The 26,916-nt window shown below is 36.4% G+C and overlaps 1 protein-coding gene across 3 annotated transcripts in view; it reads left to right on the top strand.

Annotated features, from left to right (window-relative positions):
- The window catches only part of DNAAF11 (dynein axonemal assembly factor 11), a 103,062-nt gene that overhangs the window by 18,456 nt on the left and 57,690 nt on the right, over positions 1-26,916 (top strand). For all 3 annotated transcript variants that reach the window (XR_012514186.1, XM_074387146.1, XM_074387147.1), the window contains exons 4-7: positions 9,709-9,881; positions 15,380-15,603; positions 21,695-21,877; positions 24,759-24,836. Coding sequence is in view for 2 of the 3 variants with exons in the window: in XM_074387146.1 (XP_074243247.1) it covers positions 9,709-9,881; positions 15,380-15,603; positions 21,695-21,877; positions 24,759-24,836 (658 nt within the window). In the remaining variant the exon portion in view is untranslated. The remainder of the gene's footprint in view (positions 1-9,708; positions 9,882-15,379; positions 15,604-21,694; positions 21,878-24,758; positions 24,837-26,916) is intronic.

Genomic DNA, 26,916 nt, shown 5'->3' with positions numbered 1-26,916 from the left:
CCAGTTCTACACAACTTCACTAATACTTTCTATAAACAATATTTTTTAAGATAGGAAAATATTTTTGTTTATTTTTATAGTAGCCACCCTATCCTAATAGGTGTGATGTGGTATGTTATTGTGTTTCTGATTTGCATTTACATAATGACTAATAATGTTGAGAATTTTTTATGTACTTGCTGGCTGTTTAAATATCTGCTTTGAAAAAATGTTTATTCAAAACTTTGGCCCATATTTAAATTAGTTATATTATTTGTCTTTTTATTGCTATGTTGTAAAAGTTATGTATATATTCTAGATGCTAGACTTTGATCAGATTATTTGACTTGTAGATACATTCTTCTAATATGTGGGTTTTCTTTTCAATTTTTCTGATGGTGACTTCTGAGGCACAATTGTTCTTAATTTGGCTTATAGCTTTTTTTTTTTTTTTTTTTTCCCCCTATAGTTGTCTTTGGTTTTATTATCTGGATAGTAAGTGCCTTTATTAAATGAATTGAGAAGTGCTTCTTATTTGATTTTTTTTTCAGAAAGCTTGTAAATGATTTGTTAATTCTTCATTAAATATTTGTTGGAATACACCAGGAAAGCCATCTAGTCCTGGACTTTTCTTTGGAAAATTTATTATTAATTTAATCTCTACTTGTTGGAGGTCTATTCAGATGTTCTGTTTCTTCTTGACTTCATTTTGGAAGGTTATGTCTTTCTAGAATTTATCTACTTCACTTAGGTTATCTCATTCATTAGCATTACGGTTGTTTTTACTACTCCCTTATAATGTTTTTCATTTTTTCTTTAAGGTCAGTAGTAAAATCTCATCTTTCATTCCTGATTTACTAAATTTGAGTGTTCTCTTTTTTTTTTTTTTTTTCTGATTAATGTGTAGCTAACAGTTTGTCAACTTGGTCAATTTTTTCAAAGAACCAACTTTTGATTTTGTTGATTTTCTCTATTGTTTTATATTCTCTATTTTGTTTACTTCCATTGTAATCCTTATTATTTATTTCTCTTTATGTTTTTTCTTTTTTCTAGTTTCTTAAGGCAGAAAAGTAGGTTATTGATTTGAGGTATTCTTTTTCATGGAAGCATAAATAAAATTCTATGAATTTTCCTCTGAGTGTTAGTTTTTTGAATCTAAGTTTTGATATGTTGTGCTTTTGTTTTAATTCATCTCAAAGTATTTTCTGATTTCCTTTGTGACTTTTTTCTTTAACCCATTACTTATATAGCAGTATTGTTTAATCTCCACATCTTTGTGATTTCCCCACATTTTCTTATTTTACTGATTTCTAGTTTCATTCCACTGAGGTCAAATAAATACTTTCTTTTCTTTTAATTACTTTAAGCTTATTGAGACTTGTTTTATGGCCCAACATTTGACGGTTCATGTGCGTTTGAGAAGAATGTGCATTCTGCTATTCTTGGGTTTAAGTTCTAAATATACCTGTTAGGTCTAGCCTTTCGTTTGTTTCTTTTTTTCTTTCTTTGCCTTAATGTTGTTCTACTCTTCCATTTTCTTGCTGATATTGTGTCTAGTTGTTTTATCTTTTATTAAAAGCAGGTTATTGATGTCTCCAATTATTATTGTTGAATTGTCTATAGCTCACTTCAATAGCATCAGTTTTTGTTTTATATAGTTTGGGACTCTGCTCTTAGGTGATTATATGTTTATAATTGTGTTATCTTTTTGATGAATTGATGTTATTACTATACAATGTCTTTAGTTGTCTATAATAACAATGTTTGCCCTAAAGTCTTTTTTGTTTGGTGTTAATATAGTCACCCCAGATCTCTTCTTTTCTCTTTGGTTACCATTTGCATGGTATAACTTCTCCTTTCCTTTGCCTTTCCAACTATTTCTATCTTTGAATCGAAAGTGCTTTTCTTTAAACAGCATTTAGATGAATCATGTTTTGATGCTGAATCCATCCTGTCAATCTCTGCCTTTTAACTGAGGAGATTAACCCATTTGCTCTTTTTTTTTAATTAAAATAGAGTTTATTAGCTTTTCTTTTAATATAAACATGAGAAATAAAAACCACATAAATTGTAGCATTCTTTTCAAAATAAAACTGCAATCAATACTTGAATCTCCAAGCTCTGAACTCCATAAACAATTTTTTTTGAGGTGGTAGATTGTAATATTTTTACACCATTATTTATCATTTGTGTGTCTGTCCTTTAAAAATGATGGAAACTGCAGCACAGTATGATGGGAAGCACTGCTATATTAGAGGAAGTATTCCTGGCCCAGAATTGCTTTGTTTATAAGCAAGATTCCTCGGATTATATTTGAGAAAATAAGAGAAATAGATTTCACATCGTTGAGAACACTAATCTCTTTTTAGTATTTCAAATTTAGGTGACATTGTTACCAGTCTCCTAAAGTTATTTGTTCATTGCCTTTTAAAGCCTGAAGTAAGAGTTCCTAAGGGCTATGTAAGTTATTTCTGAAATAGCAGGACTTAATGGGACACCTACAGCCTCCATTTGCTCTTAATGTAATTAACAATAAGATAGAATTTGTATCTGTTATTCGCAATCTGTTTTCTATATATCTTATGTCATCTTATGTCTACCTTGTTCTGTTTTTGGGTTACTGTTTTCATTTTTGTTATTTTTCATGTGTACCATTTTAATTCCCTTGTTCTTTCTTTTACTGTCTATTTTTGAGTTATTTTCTTTGTGGTTTCCCTGGGAATTACAATTATATCTTAATTTACAACAATTTAGTTTAAATTAGTACCAACTTCCTTTCAATAGTATACAGACTTTGCTTCTATATAGTTTAGTTTCCCTTCGTTTGTTTATGCTGTTACTGTCACATATCACATCCTTATATATTATATGCCCATTAACATAGATTTATAATTATTTCTTTTTGAAGTCATCTTTAAATAATTTAGGAAAAGAAAATAGGTACAAACAAAAATATATTTATATTGTCTCTTATATTTACCTATATAGTTACCTTTTGTAATTGTTTTTACTTTATCAAATAAATTTGAATTTCTCCTTAGTGTCTTTTTATTTCAGCCTGAAAGACACTCTTTACTATTTCTTATAGCATAGATCTGTTAGTGAAAAAAACCTCATTTTCGTCTATCTAAAAATAATTTATTTCCCATTTTTTAAGTGGAGTTTTCCCAGATTGAGAATTATTTGTTGATAATTACATTTTTACCCTTTCTTCTTTCCTTCCTCCCTTCCTTCTTCCATCTATCCATCTATTTATCTACATATCTATTATCTTTTCTGATAACTTTATTTTGTATTTTTTAATCTCTCCAAGAACAACTTTCGATTGGATTTTAGTAGTATTATACTGCTCTTTTGTGCCTTTAACTTGTTCTTTTATTTAAATCCATTTTTTCTTGTTATTGTACATTTTTAAATATTTCACCATATTCAAATTCCAAATAATCATTTTGTTTTCATCTCACTCATCCAAAATAATCATTTGTGTTCATTTTGTAGTTCAGTCCATCTACAATTAACTCTGTATTTTGGCCACACTTTTTATTCTTCTGAACTTACTTCTGTGCTCTGATTGCTTCGTTCCTGTGGTGTGTATTTTTGTTTTATGGATGAGATATCTTCTAACTATCTTTGGAGATTCTTGTTAGAGCTTTTTGTTGTCAATTTTTTTCATCCCCTGAATTATCTTCTTCAACAGAGATTCTCTGTTTTATTTTGAAGGCTTCTGTCCTGTGCTGTTTTTCTCTAAATATCTGTTAACATTTGGTGTCTGATCATAATCACAAAAGATGTGGTGTATTAGGTGGCTTGTGTGACTTACTCTGCAGTTGTGAGGTTCTGCTTGCCATTCCAGCCTCAGCCTGTCTGGCAGAGCCACTGTGCACTCTGCTTGTGGGTGGGGCATGCTGACTGGCAGACTTCACTTTAGAGTGCAGGGCCATGGAGCAGAGGCAGGCAAGCTGCTCTCCCCACCCCACTGCCATCTACTAAAACTGAAATTAGGAGGACTTTACTTAGGTCATGGCGGATTTTAGCCTATTTGCCTGCTAGAGTAGAAATGGATATTCCAGTGACTATCAAGATTATTTATTAACAATTATATAAATATGAATCATATGTTTTTATTTTTCATTCTCAAAAATTACCATCACCAAAGCCCCCAAAACTGCCTGAGTCCTGGGATCAAGAAGATCCTTTTCATCATTGGCATTTTTCTGCATTAGAAATAGTCATTGCCGTCTCCCAGCTAACACTTTACAGCCCTGATCTCCTGTGAACAAATGGAATAAAAAAAGTATTCTATTTTCATGTTTTGTGATAATAAAGTTTCTATCTAAAATGTCAAAGAAATAATTAAAAACTGGCATTCTTGGCTGGGTTGTCCAGGGCTTGTTAGTTTTGTGAAGTCAGTATTCCTACCCATAGTTGTTTGTGTGATTTGTTTTATTTATGTACCACTAGAGGGCAGCATCGTCACTATTGTCTTTTTTAACTGGACAAACTGCAGGCCAGCCGACCTCCTGCCTTTTACCTGGACAGGTCTTCTTTTTTGTGCTCTGCCTTCCAACTTTAACGCAGCTGAACTGGGTGTAGGGGAGCTTGAAGATTGTTTGGTGAGGGCGGTGGAGGGGGATAGTGGGAATGGAAGATGCATCTTACCTGCTGGCAAATATGTACTTTTGTTTAATTTTAAGGGCTTGAGGTGACAGAAGGAAGGTGCACCTTCAGCCCATCTGCTTAAGTAAATCTCAATATAATTAAAAAATAAGTTGTTCTGCTTTTCTACTTTTTTTCTTGGATGGCAAAATACATACATATACACACACACACACACACACACACACACACATATATATACAAAATACATATAATACATATATATATATATGGCTAGTATCCTTTTTTCTTTTTCTCCTGTTGAGGGTTCACCAGGGTAGAATAAAGTGCTTTTGTTTTCCATTGCTTACCCTAGCCTGGAAAGGAGAGGTGGAATTTCCCATAGCATGAGCTTTCCCATCCTCCTTGGGTGGTCGATGTTGATTTCCATGGTTTTTAGACCCCAGAGGGTCCCTGAACTGGATCTCTGCAGAACAGGAGACAGAGGCTGGGTCTCCGCTGAAAGAAGCAGTGCCTAACTCCAGAGAGATTTTCTCCAGCTTGGCCAGTTTGGCAAGAATTGTTCATCTTTAGGATGACAAAGGTAGTTTAATTTCTTAATTGTAGTTCAAGTAGAAGAAACAGTAAGACTTGACACTGAAAATATAATGAACATTTGGAGGGTTCTTTATCTAAAAAATTACAGCAGAATCCAAAGATGTTGACATTTTCACCTCATTGGAGTCTTTCAAATGTCAGTCTTTTCTTATATGAAAGAAAAATGTGATTAAAATGTCCTCCAGAGCCTCCTAAAGGAAACTTAAGAAATGCCACCTAACCTATCTTAAGTCAGATTGCCCCAAATATACCTTCCACATTTATAACATTTATCTATCATTTTTGCCAATGTAAAATAAACATATAAACATCCAGATATAGGCTTAGTTATATTTATAGATATAGTTTTATACACATCCTTCATATAGTGGCTGAGTCTACTCTATAAATTATAGTCTGCTATATAAATTACAGTCTTTTGTCATTTAACAACTGCATTATCAAATTTATTGATGTATATTGATGTGTTTTAAATTCAACCTTATTGTTTGGTGCTGGAGCTGTTTTTAATTATGTTTGTTATTATGAATAGAACTGGTCTGAACAGATTTTTATGAGTTACTTCTGTTTCCAGTTGAGATATTTAGTTGGGAATTTTTTTCCCCCCCAGATAAAATTCTAGCAGTGGAGGAAAAAAGAATTTAAAGGCCTATTTTATGTATTGATAGATTAGATGCTGAAAGGTATAACTCTTATCTCATAGGTTTACCGATAGATATTTTTAATATTAGCCATGTTTTTATTAATTTAATAGAAATAATGATTTTGTTTCCCCATTTCATTTATATAATTATTTTTGAAGATGTGAAGTTAATGAAAAATCTAGACTATAAAAGCATTTATTTGTTCTTGTACATTTTGGATATTTATCTTTTGCACAATTAATAATTTTAACATAGTAGCGTAGTAGTTCAAACGGTCACAGTGCTATACTTATGTCCCTTGTCAGTGCCCTCAGACCTCTAAGTCCTACTGTATAGAGGTGGCTACTCTAAATTCCCCTTGCTTCTAAGTGTCCAAATAATGCACTCAATATTATGTTTATTTCCAAATATTGCACTTACATCATGCTTGTCTGCTGTTTCTTGATATTCCTATTTTAGATGTCATCTATTGACTTCCAATGTAGAAGATGCAGATTTTGGTCTCTCACACCATTGCAAGGTTCTGAATTTCCTTCTACCCACCCACCATGTATTTTCATATGACGTTAACAGGATATCATAATGAAATACGGGATATGGACCCATTTACAGGGACTGATCTTTTGAATTAATTCTTTTTGGAGGGGATATTACACTCGCTGCTCAACTCCCCCACATCTAATCTCTGGCCTTTCTTATCCCATCTGCCTCCTCTTGCCCTCTTCCTAGCTGGTCTCTACCTCTCCACCTGCGTCATCAACTCCAGGCAAGGCAGTCCTGAGCCATACCTCTGCCGGGTGGTGGCAACTGCTTTTACTTATAGACTCAAGTATGTGTTCCACAGAATTGTGGCTTGAGAATTTTAAGAGACGATGATAATGATACTTTAATAATAAATAGCTAACGTTGGCAAAGAGACTCTCTAGCACAGGGGTCCCCAACCCCTGGGCAGAGGACCAATAGGGGTCTGTGGCCTCTTAGGAACCAGAGGCACATCAGGAGGTGAGCAGTGGGCAGAGAGAGCGCTAGTGCCTGAGCTCCGCCTCCTGTGTGCTGAGTTAGATTCTCATAGGTGAGGAGCCCTATTGTGAACGGATCAGGCGAGGGACCTGGGTTGTGTGCTCTTATGAGAACTTAATTAATGCCTGATGATCTGAAGTGAAACAGTTTCATCCTGAAACCATCCCACCCACTATCCGTGGAAAAACTGTCTTCCATGAGACCAGTCCCTGGTGCCAAAAAAGTTAGAGACTGCTGCCCTAATGTACCAGTTCAGACAATCTTTTCAGGTAGGCCAACCTGGGTCCAAATCCCAACTCATCCATTTAGAGCCGTGTAAACTCTGGTAATTTCCTAGCTCATTTGCATTGCAGTTTCAAGTACCTATTGCCAGATAGATCCCAGAAGCAGCCGTTGCTGGAGGATCCACTTCCATGATGGTTGCCTCAGTTGCCATCTGGCGCTGCTTCGTGGTGTGTTTTCTTTCCACAGAAGCAGATTTTGTTCTCCCTCACTGCTTTTACGATTTTCCAGGTGGCTCAGGGTCTCTGAGCACAGCGGAGTGAAGGTAGCCAGACACTTGATCTGGCTTCTGACATGTCCTAGAGCAGTTGTTCTTAGGGCAATCCTTCTAATGCAAGAATTTCAGATGTTTAGGCAGCCCCAAAACCTCACTGTTGCTGCAGTCTGTTGATCAGGCAAGTCACTAGGGCCAGCCCCAACACAGAGCAAAGGAGAAGGACTGGATGTCATCTCTCCACAAGAAATGGCATGAGTGCACAGGATAATGGGCATCTCGGAGCCAAGGGCCCACGCTGAGCTATCTGACCTTAAAATAAAGATAATAATTGTGATATTTCTCTCATAGACATGATGTTAGGATTGAATAACATACTGTGTATAAAGGGCATAATAAACACCAAATAAATATTAGCCATGTAGTTAATAAGCATATCATGTACCTGGAGCATACTTATGACATTTGAGAAAACTGTGCTAACTTATATCTTAGTTTTCTATCAGTTTCATGTATTTTCTCTATTTGTACACTGTTAAATCTCAAATATAACCATGTTGCAAAATTTTACGAAACAGAATGATGTTTAATCTTAATTCCACCATTGCTATTATTATTTTGCTATATAAATTTTTTTCTGTGTTTTATATTGTTGTAATTTTAGTGTATGGGTGATATTATATCTTACTTTTTCCACTTTCATTATGTTGTAAACTCTCCTCCTCCATGCTGTGATAGTTTTCATAACCGTCATTTTGAATGTTCTCATAGCATTAAATATTGAATAGATGTATTAGAGTTTGCTTGACCATTTTTCTACATTGAGTCTCTTTCTACATGTGCTTATTTATTTTATGCCATGTAATTATATTTACTAGAATTTAATGTCCAACTGTAATAGTCACCTACACTCTGTCTTGTCAATTTCATTTTTTTCCCTCCCTTGCTCAATTATCTTTAAAGTCTTTAGTTTTCACCTAAGCCAACTGAATTTCTTACTAAATATTTAATGTTATAAGAACATTTAAATGGAAAAAATGCATGAATCACAATGGAAGAGCATGTAGAACTCTGAAGAAGTTAAGTGAGAGCAAGGTAGACCTGGGGAGTTAGCTGGGGATGGTCTTCTAGACATCGAAGGTTGCAAAATCTGCCATGTGAATCCCACAAACATGAAGCAGTCATAGGGAGAGAGAATCTTACATTGAACCAAGCCCACAAAGGCTGCTACGTAAACCGGGTCAACTCTTCTTAGTTCACGGAAAGAAACTGCAAGGTTTCTGCTCATAAGACCTCTGTACTTGCTTCTTTCCCTGTAGGTACATTGTCCACGAAGTCCTATGGTAATTAGAGGGCTCATTGAGCAATTCTAATCATCATGTTTACTGACACTCTAGGTGGCAAGCTTTATGCTAAGCGCTTTACATGAGTCACCTTATTGTCTTCACAACTTCGGACTCCAGTACTAATACTATTATAATTCTGTAGATGAGGAGGCCGAAGCTTGTAACTTATCCAAGGTCACATTAGCAAAGATGAGGTAGAGGAAGCACTTCAACTCGTATCTGTCCGATTCCTACGTCCGGACTCCTATCCACCAAGTGCGCATGGAATGTGAATGAGGGAATTAATTCAAATTCACATTTGAATTTAATTCAAGTTTCTTTAGCATCTGGCTGGCTATCTCAGTAACGAAGGTGGATGGGTCAGATTTACTATAAAACCCTGTTTCAGTGACTCACCCTTTTTCTATTATTCCTTTGAGCATCAAAGCATCTTGTTCTTTACCTTTGTTAATACCTTCAGTTCAGTTCTCAGTGGCCTTGGAGCCATTCTTTCTCTGCTAGGTGACTTTGCAAATATTGGTTCTGATGCACTGGTTTTATGACATGCCTTTCTTTTTGGAGAAACTTTCCACTATCACCCTCCAAGATGAAATGTGTCCTGCCGACCTGCTAAAACTCAGGAGGACAGTTTCCAGGTGCCCTGCCTAGTAGGAGTTTTGTTCTGAGGCAGCACCCACTGTAGTCACAGCTTGTACTTTTGTATTTTTCATGCCAGATAGTAACCAGGTCAAAACATTAACAAGCCTTGCAAATGTGAGCAGGGAAAATTGTTTCCCCTGGCTGAATGGACTCAGGGGGTGAAAATAAGGGGAGACAGAGATAGAAAAATGAGTTAAGATGAAGCCTTTGAGTTGATATTTCTGAAGAATCACTTCATGGTAAGCAATGCAATAAATCAGCAGACTAAAAATACTACAACCGTGACTTCCATTATGTGCTATTACACACGGTTTATTACCACTGTGATTTTTCTTTATTTGCTTTGTTTTCTTTTTATTTTTCTCAACAGGATGTGAAGAACTGGCAAAACTTGACTTGACTGTAAATTTCATTGGAGAGCTGAGCAGCATTAAAACCTTGAAGCACAATATCCATCTGAAGGAACTCTTTCTCATGGGGAACCCATGTGCTTCCTTTGACCACTATAGGGAGTTCGTGGTAGCAACTCTTCCACAATTAAAGGTATGGTTATTTTAATGGCACAGAAATCACGGAGAAATGAACATGAGCAAATACAATAATTCCTGCTTTACTTGCAACAACAGTGAATGTGTTGCTTCAGATAATGGAATATTCCAGAGATCCCAAGGTAATTATTTAAATGGCTAGACCTTTAATATTGTTTGAATAGTTTTAATAAATCCCTGAAAAATAAATTGCATACTTTTCACCTTTCTCATCCGAAACACACAGAACTTAATTTGACTTTTTCTCAGTGAGTTCAAATCATAGACGCAGAAGATTCATCATTACTGATTAGAATTCATTATTACTTACAGCAAGCCAGAAGTTTAGGGTTTTAGAGGTAGCTACAGCCATGTACCTTTGTATTACATAGTCTCAAGCTATGTGCTTTTGTAATTACTATTTTTATCATTGCTTTTTCTTAACATATTCTCTATTGCAGTGGCTCACAGTCTTTATTTATTTATTTATTTATTTTTGAGAAGGAGTTTTGCTCTCGTTCTCTTATTGCCCAGGCTGGAGTGCAATGGGATGATCTCAGCTCACTGCAACCTCCGCCTCCCGGGTTCAAGTGATTCTCCTGCCTCAGCTTCCCAAGTAGCTGGGATTGCAGGCATGTGCCACCATACCAGGCTAATTTTGTATTTTTAGTAGAGACGAGGTTTCACCATGTTGGCCAGGCTGGCCTTGAACTCCTGACCTCAAGTTATGCACCCACCTCGGCCTCCCAAAGTGCTGGGATTACAGGCATGAGCCACCACGCCTCGCAGGTTCACAGCCCTTGGCATGCCTCAGAACATGTGGAGGCCTTTGCAAAACACACACTACTGTGCTCTTCCCCCAGGGTTTCTGGGTCATGTCTGACGTGGGGCCTGAGAGTTCACATTTCTAACAAAATCTGGTAATGCTGCTGCTGGTGCAGGGACCTCATTTGATAACCACTGCTGTGTCTGTTACTCTTATACCATATTCCCCCAATCGAATAATTTTAGAACTGAGGAAAAAAATAAGATTTCTTGAGAAATCATACAACAGAGAATATTAGAAAACAGCATTCTTAAGTTTCATATAATTCTAAGAGTTCCCAGCCTGCATGTGGTTCCATGTTTTTTCAAAGAGAATGCATGGAGACATCACCTTTACAACAGGCATTTTTTTTCAGTTCTCAAGGGATGTTTGTTTCTTAGCCTTCTGCGTTCTCTGTAGTCAACAGACTGCTGACTGCTGGATTAATGGAACACATTTCTTCTAATGTAAAATTTCTCAGGTTAAGAGAATGAGTGATTCTGGTAATTGAATATAGAATAAATGTTAAATTGTCTCAAACGTAACCTAAACTGATCATTATTATGCAATGATTTCCGAAAAATGAACTGGTGAGAACCTGACTATCATAGAACCAGATCTTGTAGTGTAATGCTGTGAGCCATTCCCTTGGAAGGGATAAAGGCCCAGAAGTCCTTGTGGCCGCTGCAGCTGAGCCTGTGCCAGTACTGCACTGGGCAGGCTAGAGGTATGAGAGCCGTCACATGGCTGCTTCAGGCAGGGTCAGAGGTTGTGCCACGAGGTGCTTTGTGCACAGTGTTTCTGATCCTCCCAGACCCATGCAGGGGGACAAGTGCATTCAGAGATGAGGAAGTCAGGGCTCGGGGAATTAATGCTGCTGGTTTAAGCTGACACATCTGGCAAGGGACACAAGTGGGATTTGAACCTAGGTGAGTCCAACTTTGATACCTCCACCATTCATACTGTACCCGTACTCACTGCTTCTCTTTAGGTCAAATTACAGACTTTGGATCAAGTCTTTCTTTTCAGAAGGACTTCTCCAAATCAACAGCCCCCTTTTGAAAATAGTATTAACGTATTTACTAATATTTAAAAATAGGCTGATATACTTAAGAATCTTAATTACCATTTCATTGAAAGCTGAGCTGCTTGAAAGGAATTGTGTTAATAAATGTATTATTTTCCCAGGGTTGATGTAACGAAGTACCACAAACTAGAGGCTTAAACAACAGAAATGTATCACCATATAGTTCTGAAGGCCTGACGTTCAAGTTCAAGATGTTGACAGGCTTGGTTCCTTCCAAGGGCTGTGAGGGAGAATCTGTTCCATACCTTCCTCCTAGCTTCTGTTGATTTGCCAGCCAATCTTTGACATTCTCGAGCTTGTAGACACATGACCCTAAGGGTCTCTGCCTTCGTCTTTACGAGACTCTTTTTATAAAGACACTGATCATATTCGCTTGGGGCCTGCCTGCTTCAGGATGATTTGGTCTCAATGAATCACATCGATAATCACTCTATTTCCAAAAAGTCCATGATTCGAGCTACTGGGAGTTAGGATTTCAACATCTTTTTTTGTCGGGGGTCCCAATTCAACCCATAACAACAGAGTAGTTATTTTAGATAGTCCCATAGAAGAGATGTGAGGAGAGTCAGGAGAGTCAGCCCCTTTCGAGGATTTTCTTCCCAGTCACTGAGCCGCCACAGGAGTAGGAAGGCCCTGCAGTATGGTGTGAAACAGATTTGTGAGCAGAGAAACCAGGGTCTGACAGCTGCTTCCACTGCCTGCAAATTGCATGCCTCATTTTACTCATGTAGACTGGGATCATCATTACTACTTTGAGCGAGTTCTGTGTGGCCTTCAGTACATCTTAGTGTCCCTTTCTCCGCTCCAGCACTTCCACAGTTATTATCAATAAGTGTGAACACTCCACCTTTGTGCTGCATGAATCCTGAGTGAAGAAAGATGAAGAAATGCTCAGCTTAAAACTTAATCTCTGAGGCCGGTTGTGGTGGCTCATGCCTATAATCCCAGTACTTTGGGAGGCTGAGGCGGACAGATCACCTGAGATCAGGAGATCGAGACCATCCTGACAAACATGGTGAAACCCAGTCTCTGCTAAAAATTCAAAAATTAGCTGGGTGTGGTGGCACACACCTGTAATCCCAGCTACTCAGGAGGCTGAAGCAGAATGGCTTGAATCCAGGAGGCGGAGGTTACAGTGAGCTGAGATCGCACCACTCAATTCCAGCCTGGCGACACAGCAAGACTCCGTCTCAAAAAAATAAAAAATAAAAAACTTAATTTCTGTTTCTTAGGCCTTCTAAACTCAGATGTGATTTTAGCTTGAAGGAAATGCAGGCCAATTTCAAAGACTAACAGAAATCACTAAAAGAATTAGGTTCCTAGAATAGATGCTGGCATACAGTCCCAAATTTGTCATCAGCTACTAATATGAGGTCTTTTGCCTCCTGTTAGTAAAGTAACAGAGGGTTCCATTGTCATAGCCTTTTAGGAATAGTAGTTGTAATTAAATCAATATTGACTTAAACCAATTATAAAGACAGAAATCAATCAATGAATGAATGTACTTCAATTACAAGGAAGAAAATATCAGCTTGCTCCCCAACGTTCTGTTGGGAAGAAATCTCAGTTGAAAGAAATTATATTTATTCAGAGTTTTCTAACTTGTTATAATAATACAGTTTTATATAGTGCATTTATGTTAATAATATATATTTATATATAAATTATACTATATAAAGTAATATAATGAAGTACCACAAATTGGATGACTTAGAAATTTATGAAAGTAATATATTTATATAGTATTATTCATATATAAATATGTTTTAATTTATATATTTATATATAACATATTACTTATATGTACTTACAAAATAAGTACATTTCATTTATCCAAAATTTTCCAAATTGATTCAGTCCCAACCTTGTATTAAAGGAGATCAGATTAAGTATGTGGACCACAATTACTTAACACCTTAAATAATAGGTTTTATTGGATTGAATTTTATCATTACTGTCTTATACATAATGGTATGAAGATACCTTTATTGAAGGATACTACAAGAAACAGCCTATGTAATCTGTGATTGTATGGGCATATTTCTACAGAAACAATGCTTGACATCTCTCAAGATCTCCATTATGAAACTCTGTGCTAGAAATGTGTTTTAGAGCTACATGTTAGAGAAAAGCTACAAACTGTATTTTTTCCTTAAAGACCATGAAAATTTTGTAACTAATTTTGTTTTTCTATTTCACTTTGGCTGCCAAGAAGCTTGGAACCAAATCTGCAGCCCATCTATAGCAACCATATGATTTCTTATGACCAGAACATATTTGGAATTATTTTTTCTAAATCTCCACATAATTTTGACTTATAATTTAGCTGATCCCAATAATTTTTTAATTTATATTTTACTAACTCTTTGTGTTTAGTTTTTTCCTTTTATATGTTTCCTATTGCTGCTGCAACAAATTGAGGCAAACTTAGTGACTTAAAATTATATAAATGTTATTACCTTACGGTTCTAAAGATCAAAAGCCTGAAATGGTTTCACTGGTGTTGGCAAGGCTATGCTTTCTTCAGGCTCGAGGAGAGAATCCCTTACTTTGCCCCTCTCAGCTTCTAGAGGTCACCTGCATTTTTAGGCGTATGGCCTCTTCCTCCATCTCCAAAGCCATCTTCACATCTCTCCGTAACTCTGACACTCTTTTACTTATAAGGATCTCAGTGACCCTTATGAGAATCACCCTGACTATTCAAGATCCTTAACCTAATCATCCCTGTAAGCCCGTTTTGCCATGTAAGGTAACATTCATGGAGATTAGAACATGGACATTCTTGGGGAACCATTATCTTCCAACCATACCTTCCTAAATACCTTGCCTCATTTCACAGAATAAGGCTAGATAGATAAATAGGTGTCTTTAAACTGTTAGTTTTAACGTTTTAGACTTTAGTTGATGGTTTTATTTTAATATTTTACTCTGGAAAATCATAATTGAAATGTCAGATGTAAACAGTGCTATAACAATAGCCCATCTGTTTGTCTTATTGTTAAAGGTGAAACATGGGCTCATTTGTATTAGAACCCAATCACGTGTAATATTCAAGGCCATTTTTTTCTTTAGAGAGCTTCTGGGAAGTGTCATTGTTTTACTCTGAAGGTATGATTTGACTTAAGCATTGAAATTTTTGACATAGTAAGCAATTATATAATTAACAAAATATTTTGAGAGCTTATATTATCAGTTTTGACAGAAGATCTAGTTATTATTATTACCAGTAAAGGTATTTTTTAAATTGTGTTAATTGTATAAACAAACATTGATTTAGACCAGGCGTCCCCAAACTTTTTACACAGGGGGCCAGTTCACTGTCCCTCAGACTGTTGGAGGGCCACCACATACTGTTCTCCTCTCACTGACCACCAGTGAAAGAGGTGCCCCTTCCTGAAGTGCGGTGGGGGGCCGGATAAATGACCTCAGGGGGCCGCAGTTTGGGGACGCCTGATTTAGACCAAAGTTCTGATATTTCCCATTAATTACACTGTTTTAATTCTCTATCACTGTGATATGTTATTATTTCTAAGTTTAAAAAGTTCTAATAAAAATCAACCTGGGGCTGATTTACACTGCAACTTTTGAACAATTGTACTATATTTATTGTTCTTTATTTAAGTGGTTGGATGGTAAAGAAATAGAGCCTTCAGAAAGGATTAAGGCATTGCAGGACTATTCAGTAATTGAACCACAAATCAGAGAGCAGGAAAAAGATCACTGTCTTAAAAGAGCCAAACTCAAGGAAGAGGCTCAGAGGAAGCACCAAGAAGAGAATAAAAATGAAGACAAGAGAAGTAACCCAGGCTCTGATGGATGTTGGTACACAGACATCAATGCTACTCTGTATGTAAATGATTCATTTACTTTCTATTTAACTTTTATTAAAAGCAGCAAACTGTGTTATTTTCCCAAGTTGTTTGCAGTACATGTGTATTCCAGATTAATTTGAAGAATAAAATGTGATGCGAATTTTGGATGGAAGAATATGAGCATCTCGTTGCTTGTGACAATTCTGTTAAGACTTTCTTTCCTTGGGGTGAAAATTCCTTTTTAAACTAGCAATTTAAATTTGCATCTAAAATTATTCTCAGAGAAATCTCCATAGAATATATACAGAAAAGATGAATTAATAGGTGTACTTTGATTTACCAACTAGGAATATTTTAGAAAAATTAAATACAAATCACATTTTTATAAATTGAATAATTATAATTGCATCATAAAACATTCTAGTTTCTGAATTATATACTGAATACATTTTTAATGTGATTAATAACTCTAATTGTTTTTTTAAACAAATTACAATTTTCGTGTTTGTTTAAGTGAATTGCAACTATGGTCAGTTGATATGATTCCACACAGTGAAAGTGTTAAGTATTTAGATAAGAGAATTCTTTAAAATTAAGGAAATAATAATTATAAAATATTTCAGGCGTACATAAATATTTGAAAATAGTTATATAGGCAGCTTGTAGTTCCACCAACTAGATTTCATCAATAACAATAGTTTGCATGTTTGCTTTCAATCATTTTAAAACAAGAAATAAAATACCATTAAGAGAATAGAAGCTCCTTAAGTACTTCCCCTTCATTCTGTTCCTCTCTTCATCCCTGTGGCATCTGCTATCCTGAAGCTGGGGCATATTTGATATATGTTGATCCCACCCATATTTTTAATACCTTTATTTCACAAGTATGCCTCCTTAAACAAGAGTAGTTTGAGTATGTATGCTTAGCGTGAATAATATCTTTCTATAGCTTTGCTTTTCATGCAACATTATGTTTTTGAGATTTATGCATATGAAGACATGTAAAACTATTTAATTTTAAATATAGAATAATATCCTGTTGGATGAATGAATTCCAATTTATTCCAGAGGTCATATTCAAAATAGTTAATAGCCAGTGTTTTACTTGCCCCACTAATCAGAATGTGCAGCAGCTCTAACAACACCTGTGGTCCTCCTAGTGGTGCCAGCTGGTCAGCCTGGACACTGCCATCCCTCTTTGGATGGCCATGCACGTTGTTTTCCCTGTTCTCATAAGAACAGAATCTTTTGGAAGTGGCATCACAGTCTGCCTTGGCCAGGGTTGTGTCTCTGGTGCCTGGCACAGCAGAAGATGCCCAGTAAATAGTTCTTGAATCCACGTTGAACATTGGTTGAGATGTTCAAGCAATGTTGCCCATGTCTCCTTGTTCAGGTATGAAGGTTTCTCTAGGATATTTAACAGTGGCATTGCTACAACAGTTTTGACATTTTTTTCAGCTTTATATGTATTGCGAAATTGTTTTGCTAGAGTAGTTGTAATAATTTATACTCATATATCAACAATATACAAGAGTTTTCAATCTTTGCCAATACTAGATAATACGATGTTTAAAAATACTGGCTAGTCAAGTTTGTTATTAAGTATCCACTCTTTTTTAAAATTTAATTTGCATTTCTATAGTTACTAGTGAATTTGAATATTTTGAATATCTTCTTCTATGTTTATTGGTTGTTCATATATCCTCTATTCAATTCCCCTACTTATTTTAAATGAGTTGTTAAGTCTTTTTTGCTATTGATGGTTCTTTTATATTCCGGATTCAAATATAAAAAATATATTCGTTGGTGGTTATGTGCTTTGCAAGTGTCTTCTCCCAGTCTGTGACTTGTCTTTAATTATAAGAGCTTCTTATGTTTTATAAAATTTAAAAATATTAATGTAGTTAAACTTATTTGTACATTTTCATCTTGTTTATGGAATTCTTTATACCAGTGCCATATCTGTTTGTATCTCTGTATCTGGAACTAACCTTTGTCAATATATAGGGTAGGGTACTAATTGTTTTTCATATGGGTATCTAATTGTCTCTGTACCCTTTATTAAGGTGCTGTTCTTTTCCCTCTGATCTGAAGTCCCACCCTTGCTATATCCCTTCTAATCACGTATTCCTAGGTTCATCTCTGAGTTCCCTAGACTGTTCCATGGGAGCACTTCTACCTGGTTTTAATTTGTATAGATTTATAGCATATCATATTTGGTAGATATTCTCATTTTTCAAAGCTATCTTGGCTATTTTTTAGTTCTTTACTTGTCTGTATGAGTTTTAGAATCCAATGCTAATCAAATTCCCTAAAAATCCCTAGTGGAATTGTGATTGAAATTGCATTTAATTTATATGTTAATTGGGGAAAAGTTGACATCTTCATGACATTGATTCTTTCCTTGCTAAACTTGGGAAGAGCTCTGTTTATTTTGATCTTCTTCTGAGTCCTTCAATAAGGTTTTAAATGTTCACTATAAAAGTCTTAAACCATCTTTCTTTGTATTAATTTCTCAGTATCTTGTAGAATGAGATTTTTAAAAACAGATGTAATTGGTTTTTCTGACATTTAAAGAGACAAATTATTTCTGTATACTGATACTATATTAATCTTAATCACCTTTATAAAAGATGCAATCCTGCATTTTCTAGGTAGAAAAACACATTGTTTATAAGCAGTAACCTGAACATTTCTTTCCAGTCCCTCTCCTTCTACTTTATTTTCTTCATGGTGCCTGCAAAGGCCTCCGGAATGGGGGGTAATAGTAGCATTAAGAATGGGTATCTGTATCTTGTTTCTGACTTAGAAAGAATGTTTGCAGTTTCTCATTAAGTATATTTGCTAAAAGTTTTTGGGTCATGTTAAGTAAGCTTCCTTCTATTCCTAGTTGATTAAGAGCTTTTATCATCACATACATTATATTGGATTTTTATTAAATGCTTTCCCTGAATCTATTGAGATAATAGTGTTTTTCTATCACTGTGTTGAATATCATTAATAAATTTTCTAAAATTAAACCATCCTTGAATTTCTAGGATAAACAGTCTTTGTCTATGATTATTTACTAATGCGTTGCTGCATTGATTTTGCTAATGTTTATACTATTTGAACCTGTGTTCATAAGTGAGTATGCTATAATAACCTTTTCTCATTGTATTTTTTCCTGGTGGTTTGCATCAAAGTTATATACTAGGCACATAAAATATCTTGGGAATAATTCACTATCCTTGGTTTATGAAACTTTACAAAAGTTAAAATGATCTGTTTCTTGTATCTTAGTAGAAGCTTACAGTGGGGTTTCTTGCAGGTGCCTTCTTGCCTCCCCCATAGCCCTGGCTGATCCTTGAGCCTTTGCCACTCTTACCCTATTTAGCCTATTTGAATAGAAATGTAGACATTCTGGAGGAGAATCATTGAAATACTGAATTGTCGAATTAGTTGGGAAGGAGTAGGAGGCTATTCCCCTCTCAAGACTGAAAGAAGAAACACTACAGAGAATCAGAGACCGCAAGAAAGGGAGATGCACATCTACCTCTTGACTAGGAAGAGCCTGCCTCCAGCCTAGAAAATTGAAAAGACAGAAAGTGGCCTGGAGCAGAGGAATCAGGAAAAAAGGTATTAATGGAAGCAGCTTACACTTTAAGCATTTCACATGGCAAGGATTTGTGAATATCTTACAGGCCAAGTAGACATGGTAGAAGGAGCTGGGCTTGAGCTGTCTTGAAGAGATGCATATTGACCCCCTCAACAGTGAACAGTACACTTGGAAGGCTCTTGTGGTGTCTCCAAGAATGACAAAGGCGCTTGCAGGGAGAGAAGGCCAGTATCTGGATATTGGTCCCAGCGAGGGTAGCAATGGCCAGGTTATAATAGGAGTGGTCATGTAAGAGATGTTCACCTTCTCCTTCTTCATCATCCCAGGCCCCAAATTCTAAAGGCAGGAAGCCTCTGAACCTAAGATGCCTGGTAGTATGAGATTCAGAGGAAGGAATGGAGGACAATGAGAAGTAGGAGAGGGTGTCCCCTCTTCCCATGCAAACTCCAATCTGGAACAGGGCCAGGAGAGAGAATGGGTTGGAGAGGAAGGGAATGGGTCTGATTTGATATTTAGGTCTGAACTTTTATTCAAACTGTAGACCATTTAGTACCTGAAAGTGAGTGTTTAGCTGAGATTATGCTGTTCTTGAAAGTGACGATAGAGCTGTGGGATCTGCTTGTGGATGAGAAGAGAGTTCTGAGAGAGCAGATTTGAGGGCAGTGGTTTTTTGATCCTACACTAATGAGCTCACTCTGTTTCATAACCAGTTATACACATTTATATGCATTTTGCCTTGGAGACTTATGTTATTTAGCTCATATCTCTGATAGTTTTTCTTAAGCACTGTTATTTTTATGTTTTTTATAATTATTATTTTAGATTGCAAAAGGCCAGATTGAACCAATTAGTCACTTTCCAGGAAAAATATAATTTAAATGATTAAATGAGAATGGAACCAATCATTTCAGTGGCAATTATCTAGAATATTGTAGAATATTATAGATCCCCTTTATAATTATTCTTTCAATGCCATAAAGAACTATAGCTGTATAGCAAGCAATTTATTTACTTTCAGAAATCTGCATTATTTTGCTTATTAAAATATTTAGTTGTATCTATAAATAATATAGCAGAATTTTGCTCTATATTCCATTTATGCTATTTAAATGTCACGTTCTAGTGTTTTGGTTCATCCCTTTGAAAAATATCTCACAATATTTTCAAAATAAAATATATTTGAAAATATTTTTTCAAAATGAATAAAATATCTCTAGTTTGAAAATCAACAAGAAAGGAGCCTTTCCTGTCACCTGATTCAATAACAAAACCCAACATGTATTGAGTACTTACTATTTGCTATAGTTGGTATTAAAGGATTTATGTAATTTGTTTCATTTAATGTTATCTAATGAAGTGTCTATTCTAGGGAGAGGTGAGGGGAGAGAGACTCTACCTATTGTTTATTGCTTGAATGATGTCATTCTCTTGCCACAAGAACAGAATCTTCTGAAAGTAGAATCATGGTCTGTCTTGGCCAGGGTTGTATCTCTGGTACCTGTCACCACAGAAGATGCTCAATAAATATTTCTTGGATCCATGTTGAACAAATGTTGAATATCTCCTATAATACCCATTTGATGACATACAGAGATACTGTTTAATTCTCTGACAGTCCACAAAACATGAATAAAAGAGAAGAGAGAACTGTTACCATATAAAGCCACATAATCAGAAGTTATCCATGAAAAATAAACTAGGCATAAGCTATACCATAAAAAGTATCATATGTCCCACAAGCGAATTTGGGAGATAAGAGTATCATTAAAAACCCTGGAAATAATGTGATCCAAATTGCCTGCTAGAAAAGTCCCTCTGGGAGTAATGTGAAGAGTGTAATTGACAGGTACAAGATTAAAGGTGGGGTGATTGCTTGTCTGATCATCAGAATCTCCTGCAAAATATTATAAAACACAGATTCCTAGGCCCTGCTTCAGATCTACCAAACTGACTTTCTGATGAGAGCCCAGGAATCTGTACTTGTTATAAAGCTCCCCAGGTGACTCTTAGCAGTCAGGTCTGTGAACCCTGGAATCTGATTACCACATTATTCCTGGTGATAGAGGATGAAAGCCTACCCTGATGCTGTGGCAGTAATGTCCTCCAACCAGGCTTGGATAGACTATCTTTCGGAGGCACTTTGTCATTCAAAGGTAAAAAAGATAGGGCTGGGTACAGTGGCTCATGCCTGTAATGCCAGTACTTTGAGAGGCTGAGGCTGGCGGATCACAAGGTCAGGAGTGCAAGACCAGCCTGGCCAATATGGTGAAACCCTGTCTCTACTAAAAATACAAAAATTAGACAGGTGTAGTGGTATGTGCCTGTGGTCCCAGCTACTCAGGATGCTAAGGCAGAAGAATCGCTTGAACCCAGGAGGTGGAATTTGCTGTAAACCAAGATTGTGCCACTGCACTCCAGCCTGGGTGACAGAGTGAGAGAAAAGTATATAGATTATTAAAGGGGCAGCATTAAGGATGAAGCTCATGAATCCCTTATTGTTTTTAAGTGCTCTGTTTGTTTTTCCTAGTTCCTCTTTAGAGAGCAAAGACCACCTACAGGCACCAGACATACAAGAACACGGCACAAAGAAATTAGATGAAAGTGAAGATGATTTGGAATTCTGGAATAAGCCCTGTTTGTTTACTCCTGAATCAAGATTGGAAACTCTTAGACACATGGAAAAACAACGGAAAAATCAGGAAAAATTAAGGTATTTCATTCTTTCCTATGAGAGGGAAACAGTACTCAACTTTGGACTAGATTTTCATGATTGCCCATTATTGTTTTTCTCAAGTATAGCTTCTTATTGAATTGGATTGGCTAACACTCATTAATATCAAAGTACCTTCTTTAGAACATCATGAGTTATGACATTTTAGGTAGAGGTTTGTCTGTTTGAATGTTTTTACCTTTTTACCACTTTAAATATACCTAATAATAGTATATTAGGGTACACTAATATATTAGTATTTCTAGCCTAGAAAAAGGTCATTTTGTGGAATGAATGGGCTCCGTTTTAGTCTGTTCTATTAATTTACAAAGTGAAGAATTGGAAATTAGTTTCATTAGACATTTTATTTTTCTAATACAACTTTTTTGGTCACTTAACAGCATGATTTCACTCTTGAGTTGTTTACATATAGTTCGATGATTTATTAGAAGTTAGGATTTTTATGCTATTATTTTCAGAGCAGCTTTTTCAAAAATAGATTTTATATCATTCCATTTCATGTCATTGCTTAAGTCTAGTATGTAAAATATATCACTTATGGGAATACTTATTATTCATGAGCTTGAGAATGTAATAAAGTAGCCCTGAAATATAGTAATCTGCATGGCAATGATTCAAGTGAAACAAAACACAATATCTGTCCCTGTGATTAACAACTAAAAGCAAGAAACTAGAAGTTAAAAAAAAATATTTGAAATCTCAGCTGCTTTTATAAAATTTTTATTAGTTAGAAGTATAGAGAGGTAAAACAATCAAAAATCAAATTTTATCTAAAATACTTGTTTGTAAAACGTTGTGATTTACACACTAAGGTACCACATAGTCCTTTGGGAAAAGCATTGAATAAGATTATATATGCATGTCTTGACTCCACTGTTACCCTCTGTATGATGTTGGCAAGTACCTAACTTCTCATCTGTTTCTTCATCTGCTAAACAGGGATTATCATACCTGTCTTACCCACCCCACTGTGCTGGTGAGAAAATCAGATGAGCCTGTACATGTAAAACTGCTTTGCAGATTCAAGAGCCCTTTGAAATGGAGTTCTACATGTTTATAGAATGTGAAATATTTCATGCATATATACCCATACACACATACGTTATATTTATGTATCTGTGGCCATATATATATATAAAATCTATTATATATTGAGCCTGAAAGCAGGAGAAATTTTTTTACTCCCTGACACCTAAGAAAGTAAGGCTGAATTGAATAGGGATCTGAGTCACTCTGTTTTGGACACCTTAGTTTGCCCAATCCAGTGGTTCCTGAGATGTTTGCCTCTGACTGTATTGCCATTTTTATTAACTGGATGTAAACAGAGACAAAAGAAATCTTTTGTTCCTAACTGTGATAGGCTTTATACTGAGTAGGGTGAAGCCAAGGACTTGTGGATGCCCCTTAATTGTCCTGGATCATTGAAATATTAACTCCATTAGATCTGGAGGCCCAGTTTAAGATGCAGAAGAATGTGAAAGATTTTTTTTCAAAATAAAGTTAACTGTCACAAAATCTATATTAAAAATACAATAGAAATTTAAGGCAGAGAATCGCCAGCAATTCCATCATCTAAACAGATTTGTCCATCTGATCTAGATATTGTCCACATATCCCTATTTAAGTTTCTATATATTTTCAGTAGTCTTTTAAATAGAATTTACATACTGCATTTTATTACATATTACTCCATTAACCTTCTATTATTTGCTTCCTTTCTTTACCTCCTATCCAACCCTTCAATGTAATGAGTGTCAACAGGCTTGTGTTGATCTCACTACATATTTTCTTACCCTTTATAACTGTATAAATTATCTCTGCAAATGTAAGATGTGGGATCTTTTGTAAAACAAAAATGGATTTATATCTTATATATTTGTTCTTACTAAACATATCATCAGGCTGGGTACGGTAGCTCACGCCTGTAATCCTAGCATTTTGGGAGGCTGAGGCAGGCGGATCATGAGGTCAGGAGATCAAGACCATCCTGGCCAACATGGTGAAACCCTGTGTCTACTAAAAATACAAAAATTAGCCAGGCATGGTAGTGCGCACCTGTAGGTCCAGCTACTCAGGAGGCTGAGGCAGGAGAATCGCTTGAACCTGGGAGGCAGAGGTTGCCGTGAGCTGAGATTGTGCCACTGCACTCCAGCCTAGGCAACAGAGTGAGACTCCGTCTTAAAAAAAAAAAAAAAAAATCAACACTTTTCTAAATCAATAGGTAAAGAACAAAAATCAACACTTTTCTAAATCAATAGGTAAAGAACAAACACATTTTTAAATAGCTGCAAAATATTTTATAGCACGAATGAAGCACAGTTGTTCCGACCATTCCTCCACTGATGGACATTCAGAACAGTTCCAGGGGTTTGCCACTGTAAATACTGCAGTGAGAAATACCCTCTTACATAGATTTTTATGTGCTGGTATTTTTATTTATATTGAATAGATTCTACTTGTTATGTTAAATGTTGTGTTTTAGCTAAAGCAGAAGCTGTATGCACAAATGGAGAGTTGACAGTTATCTGGGTAAATAATGTTTAAAATAGACTTATTTAAATATTAATAGATAGTCATGAAAAGGAGTTTTCTTCCCCCATTCAAATTATCTGGAAAATTGTCTTGGTCATTTTTTGCTGTACAGATACAGATACAGCCATATAAAAAATCTGGTTTTATTGTCAGTTCTCAGCATAGAATTCAAGGAATGGACCTTAGAACAATGAATTGTTGATGTGTTCATAAAAGTTCAATTAAGTTTTCTTAAACTGCTTCACAAAAATGTGTTAATTATATATTCTCTTTGCTTATTTTTTTCTCCCCACACTGCTTCTTGTTCTCACTCACCACCAATCTTAAGTGAAAAAAAGAAGAAAGTGAAACCACCCAGGACTTTGATCACTGAAAATGGGAAAGCTCTGAATGTCAATGAGCCCAAGTATGTGAGGCCAAATAGAGTTAGAGATACAAAAGTCGTGGTGTTGGTCAATCATTGTTTCAATTCCAGGTTTGCTCTGCAAAGAATCTATCTGACTGCTCTTAACAAGTTTGATGAGTATAAAAATAATGTCATTTTGTGCACATGTAAAGGCAAAACATCTATTATGTTTTCGAATGAATAATTTTCTTGTCATCTAGAAAATGATCTTCACATACAGAGTTCTTAGTTATTTATATACCCCATGAAACTTTGGACCGTATACAGTTTTATGCCTAAAAATTGCTACCACATTCTTGTTGTGTTTGTGAATTTTTAAAACCCTGCCATGAGCAAACTGGTTGAGAATACTGATGCACCTCCTATACATCTACTTTATACTCTGAAGCACATCTACAAAACATTTGAGAGCTAGGGAAGGAAATCAGTATAATAACCTCAACGATTTTAATGAGAGGAAAGATACTCAAATTGGAAATATTCAAGTATAATAATATCTGATCTACTCTGTTTGTCTGTCTTAAAGTTTGAAAATAGAAAGCAGGACAGAAAAGCCTTTTGTAGTCTACAGAGAGAGCCTACAGACTAAATCTCATTCACTTCATTTTATTATTCAAACCTATTTCCCGCCACCATTTCATTTGCTCTGTCATGACCACGGTGAAGGCATGGTAGTGCGCACCTGTGCGTACAATCTTGAATTATTCCAGGGCATCATTTATCTTCACAGCAATCCCAGGTAGTAGACAGTATTTGTTTTTCACATGTCCAGAACCTGGGCCTGAGAGGGGTGGAGTGACGTGCCCAGGTCACACGACTAGTAGGTGGTGTTCCGGAATTGCTCATGCTAACCTAGTTCTAATGATTTCTAGGATGATATTTATAATGTCTTCCCCTTACCCACATTCAGCAACAGGAATGCAAGACAGAACACTAGGCCAGGCACTGGATACAGCATTGACTATGATAGGTTTCTTTGTGACCTCCTGGAGTTCAGAAACCGAGTTTAGGCCGTCTCTAGCCTACAACAGAGCTCAAGGTAGACTCCTGGAACTTCACGTGTTCCTGGTAAGACCACCACTCCTCCCACAGACTGCAGCCTCACCTGCCTCTAAAACCAGTTCCACAGAGGGCGATTACCCACCACCTTCCCACTTGCACTGCCTCCAGCCATGTGATCATCCCTGTTCCTGCCCTCCCAGGTCATGCACCACCATCCAGAATATTATAGCCAAATGGTGCTGATCCAACTCAACTCATTCTCACCCCTCCTGGAACTCCCAATTTTCCCTGTGGCCCCTGGAACTTGAGCTTGGTCAGCAAAGCCTGAAGCCTCCTCTGTTTCTCCTCTTTCACTAACTGAAGCAGAGGATTCGCTTCTGTGGCTGTCCACTGTTCTTTCTCATCACCTATACCATGGGGACAGTTACAGCCTATCTCCACTTTCAGGCCATCTTTCTCCCTTTCTCTGTTGAAGCACAAGCCATGTAGATATGCCACCCCTATGCCTTCTTCCCACAGTTATCTACATCACCCTGATCAACCTCAACCCTCTGCCTCTCAACTCATTGAAGATACTTCACCAAGACCAGTGTCTCTCTCTGCCTCTGCTGCCATCATTGGTCTAGGTGATGACTTTATCAAACATGTAGGTGATCCACCAGAAGCCCTGGCCTCTCAGTTCCCCAACCAGCTCACTTCTCCATCTCAGCTTAGCCACCTGATTCCATTTTCATTCCTAGATTTGCCACCATCCATATCTCTTCCACCTCAGAAACTTCACCTCGAGTGTCTCACTAGACCCCATTTCTTATGCTCCTGGGGTACTCCCTCCACTCTAACAACCACGTTATGAAGACCGTAAGATAATTCACACTCCTATTTTCTTACTGTCCCTATCCTCTCATCTCTGGCCCTGCTTTAGTTTTATGGTTCATCAAAGTAATCAGTCCTTGGCCCAGGTGCAGTGGTTCGTGCTTATAATCCTAGCACTTTGGGAGGCCGAGGCAGGCAGTTCGCTTGTGATCAGGAGTTCAAGACTAACCTGGCCAACATGGTGAAACCCAGTCTCTACTAAAAA

The sequence above is a fragment of the Saimiri boliviensis genome, chromosome 15, assembly GCF_048565385.1.
Source record: "Saimiri boliviensis isolate mSaiBol1 chromosome 15, mSaiBol1.pri, whole genome shotgun sequence".
Lineage (NCBI taxonomy): Eukaryota > Metazoa > Chordata > Mammalia > Primates > Cebidae > Saimiri > Saimiri boliviensis.
Note: the sequence above shows the minus strand (reverse complement) of the source record. Positions and strands in the feature narration are given on the sequence as shown.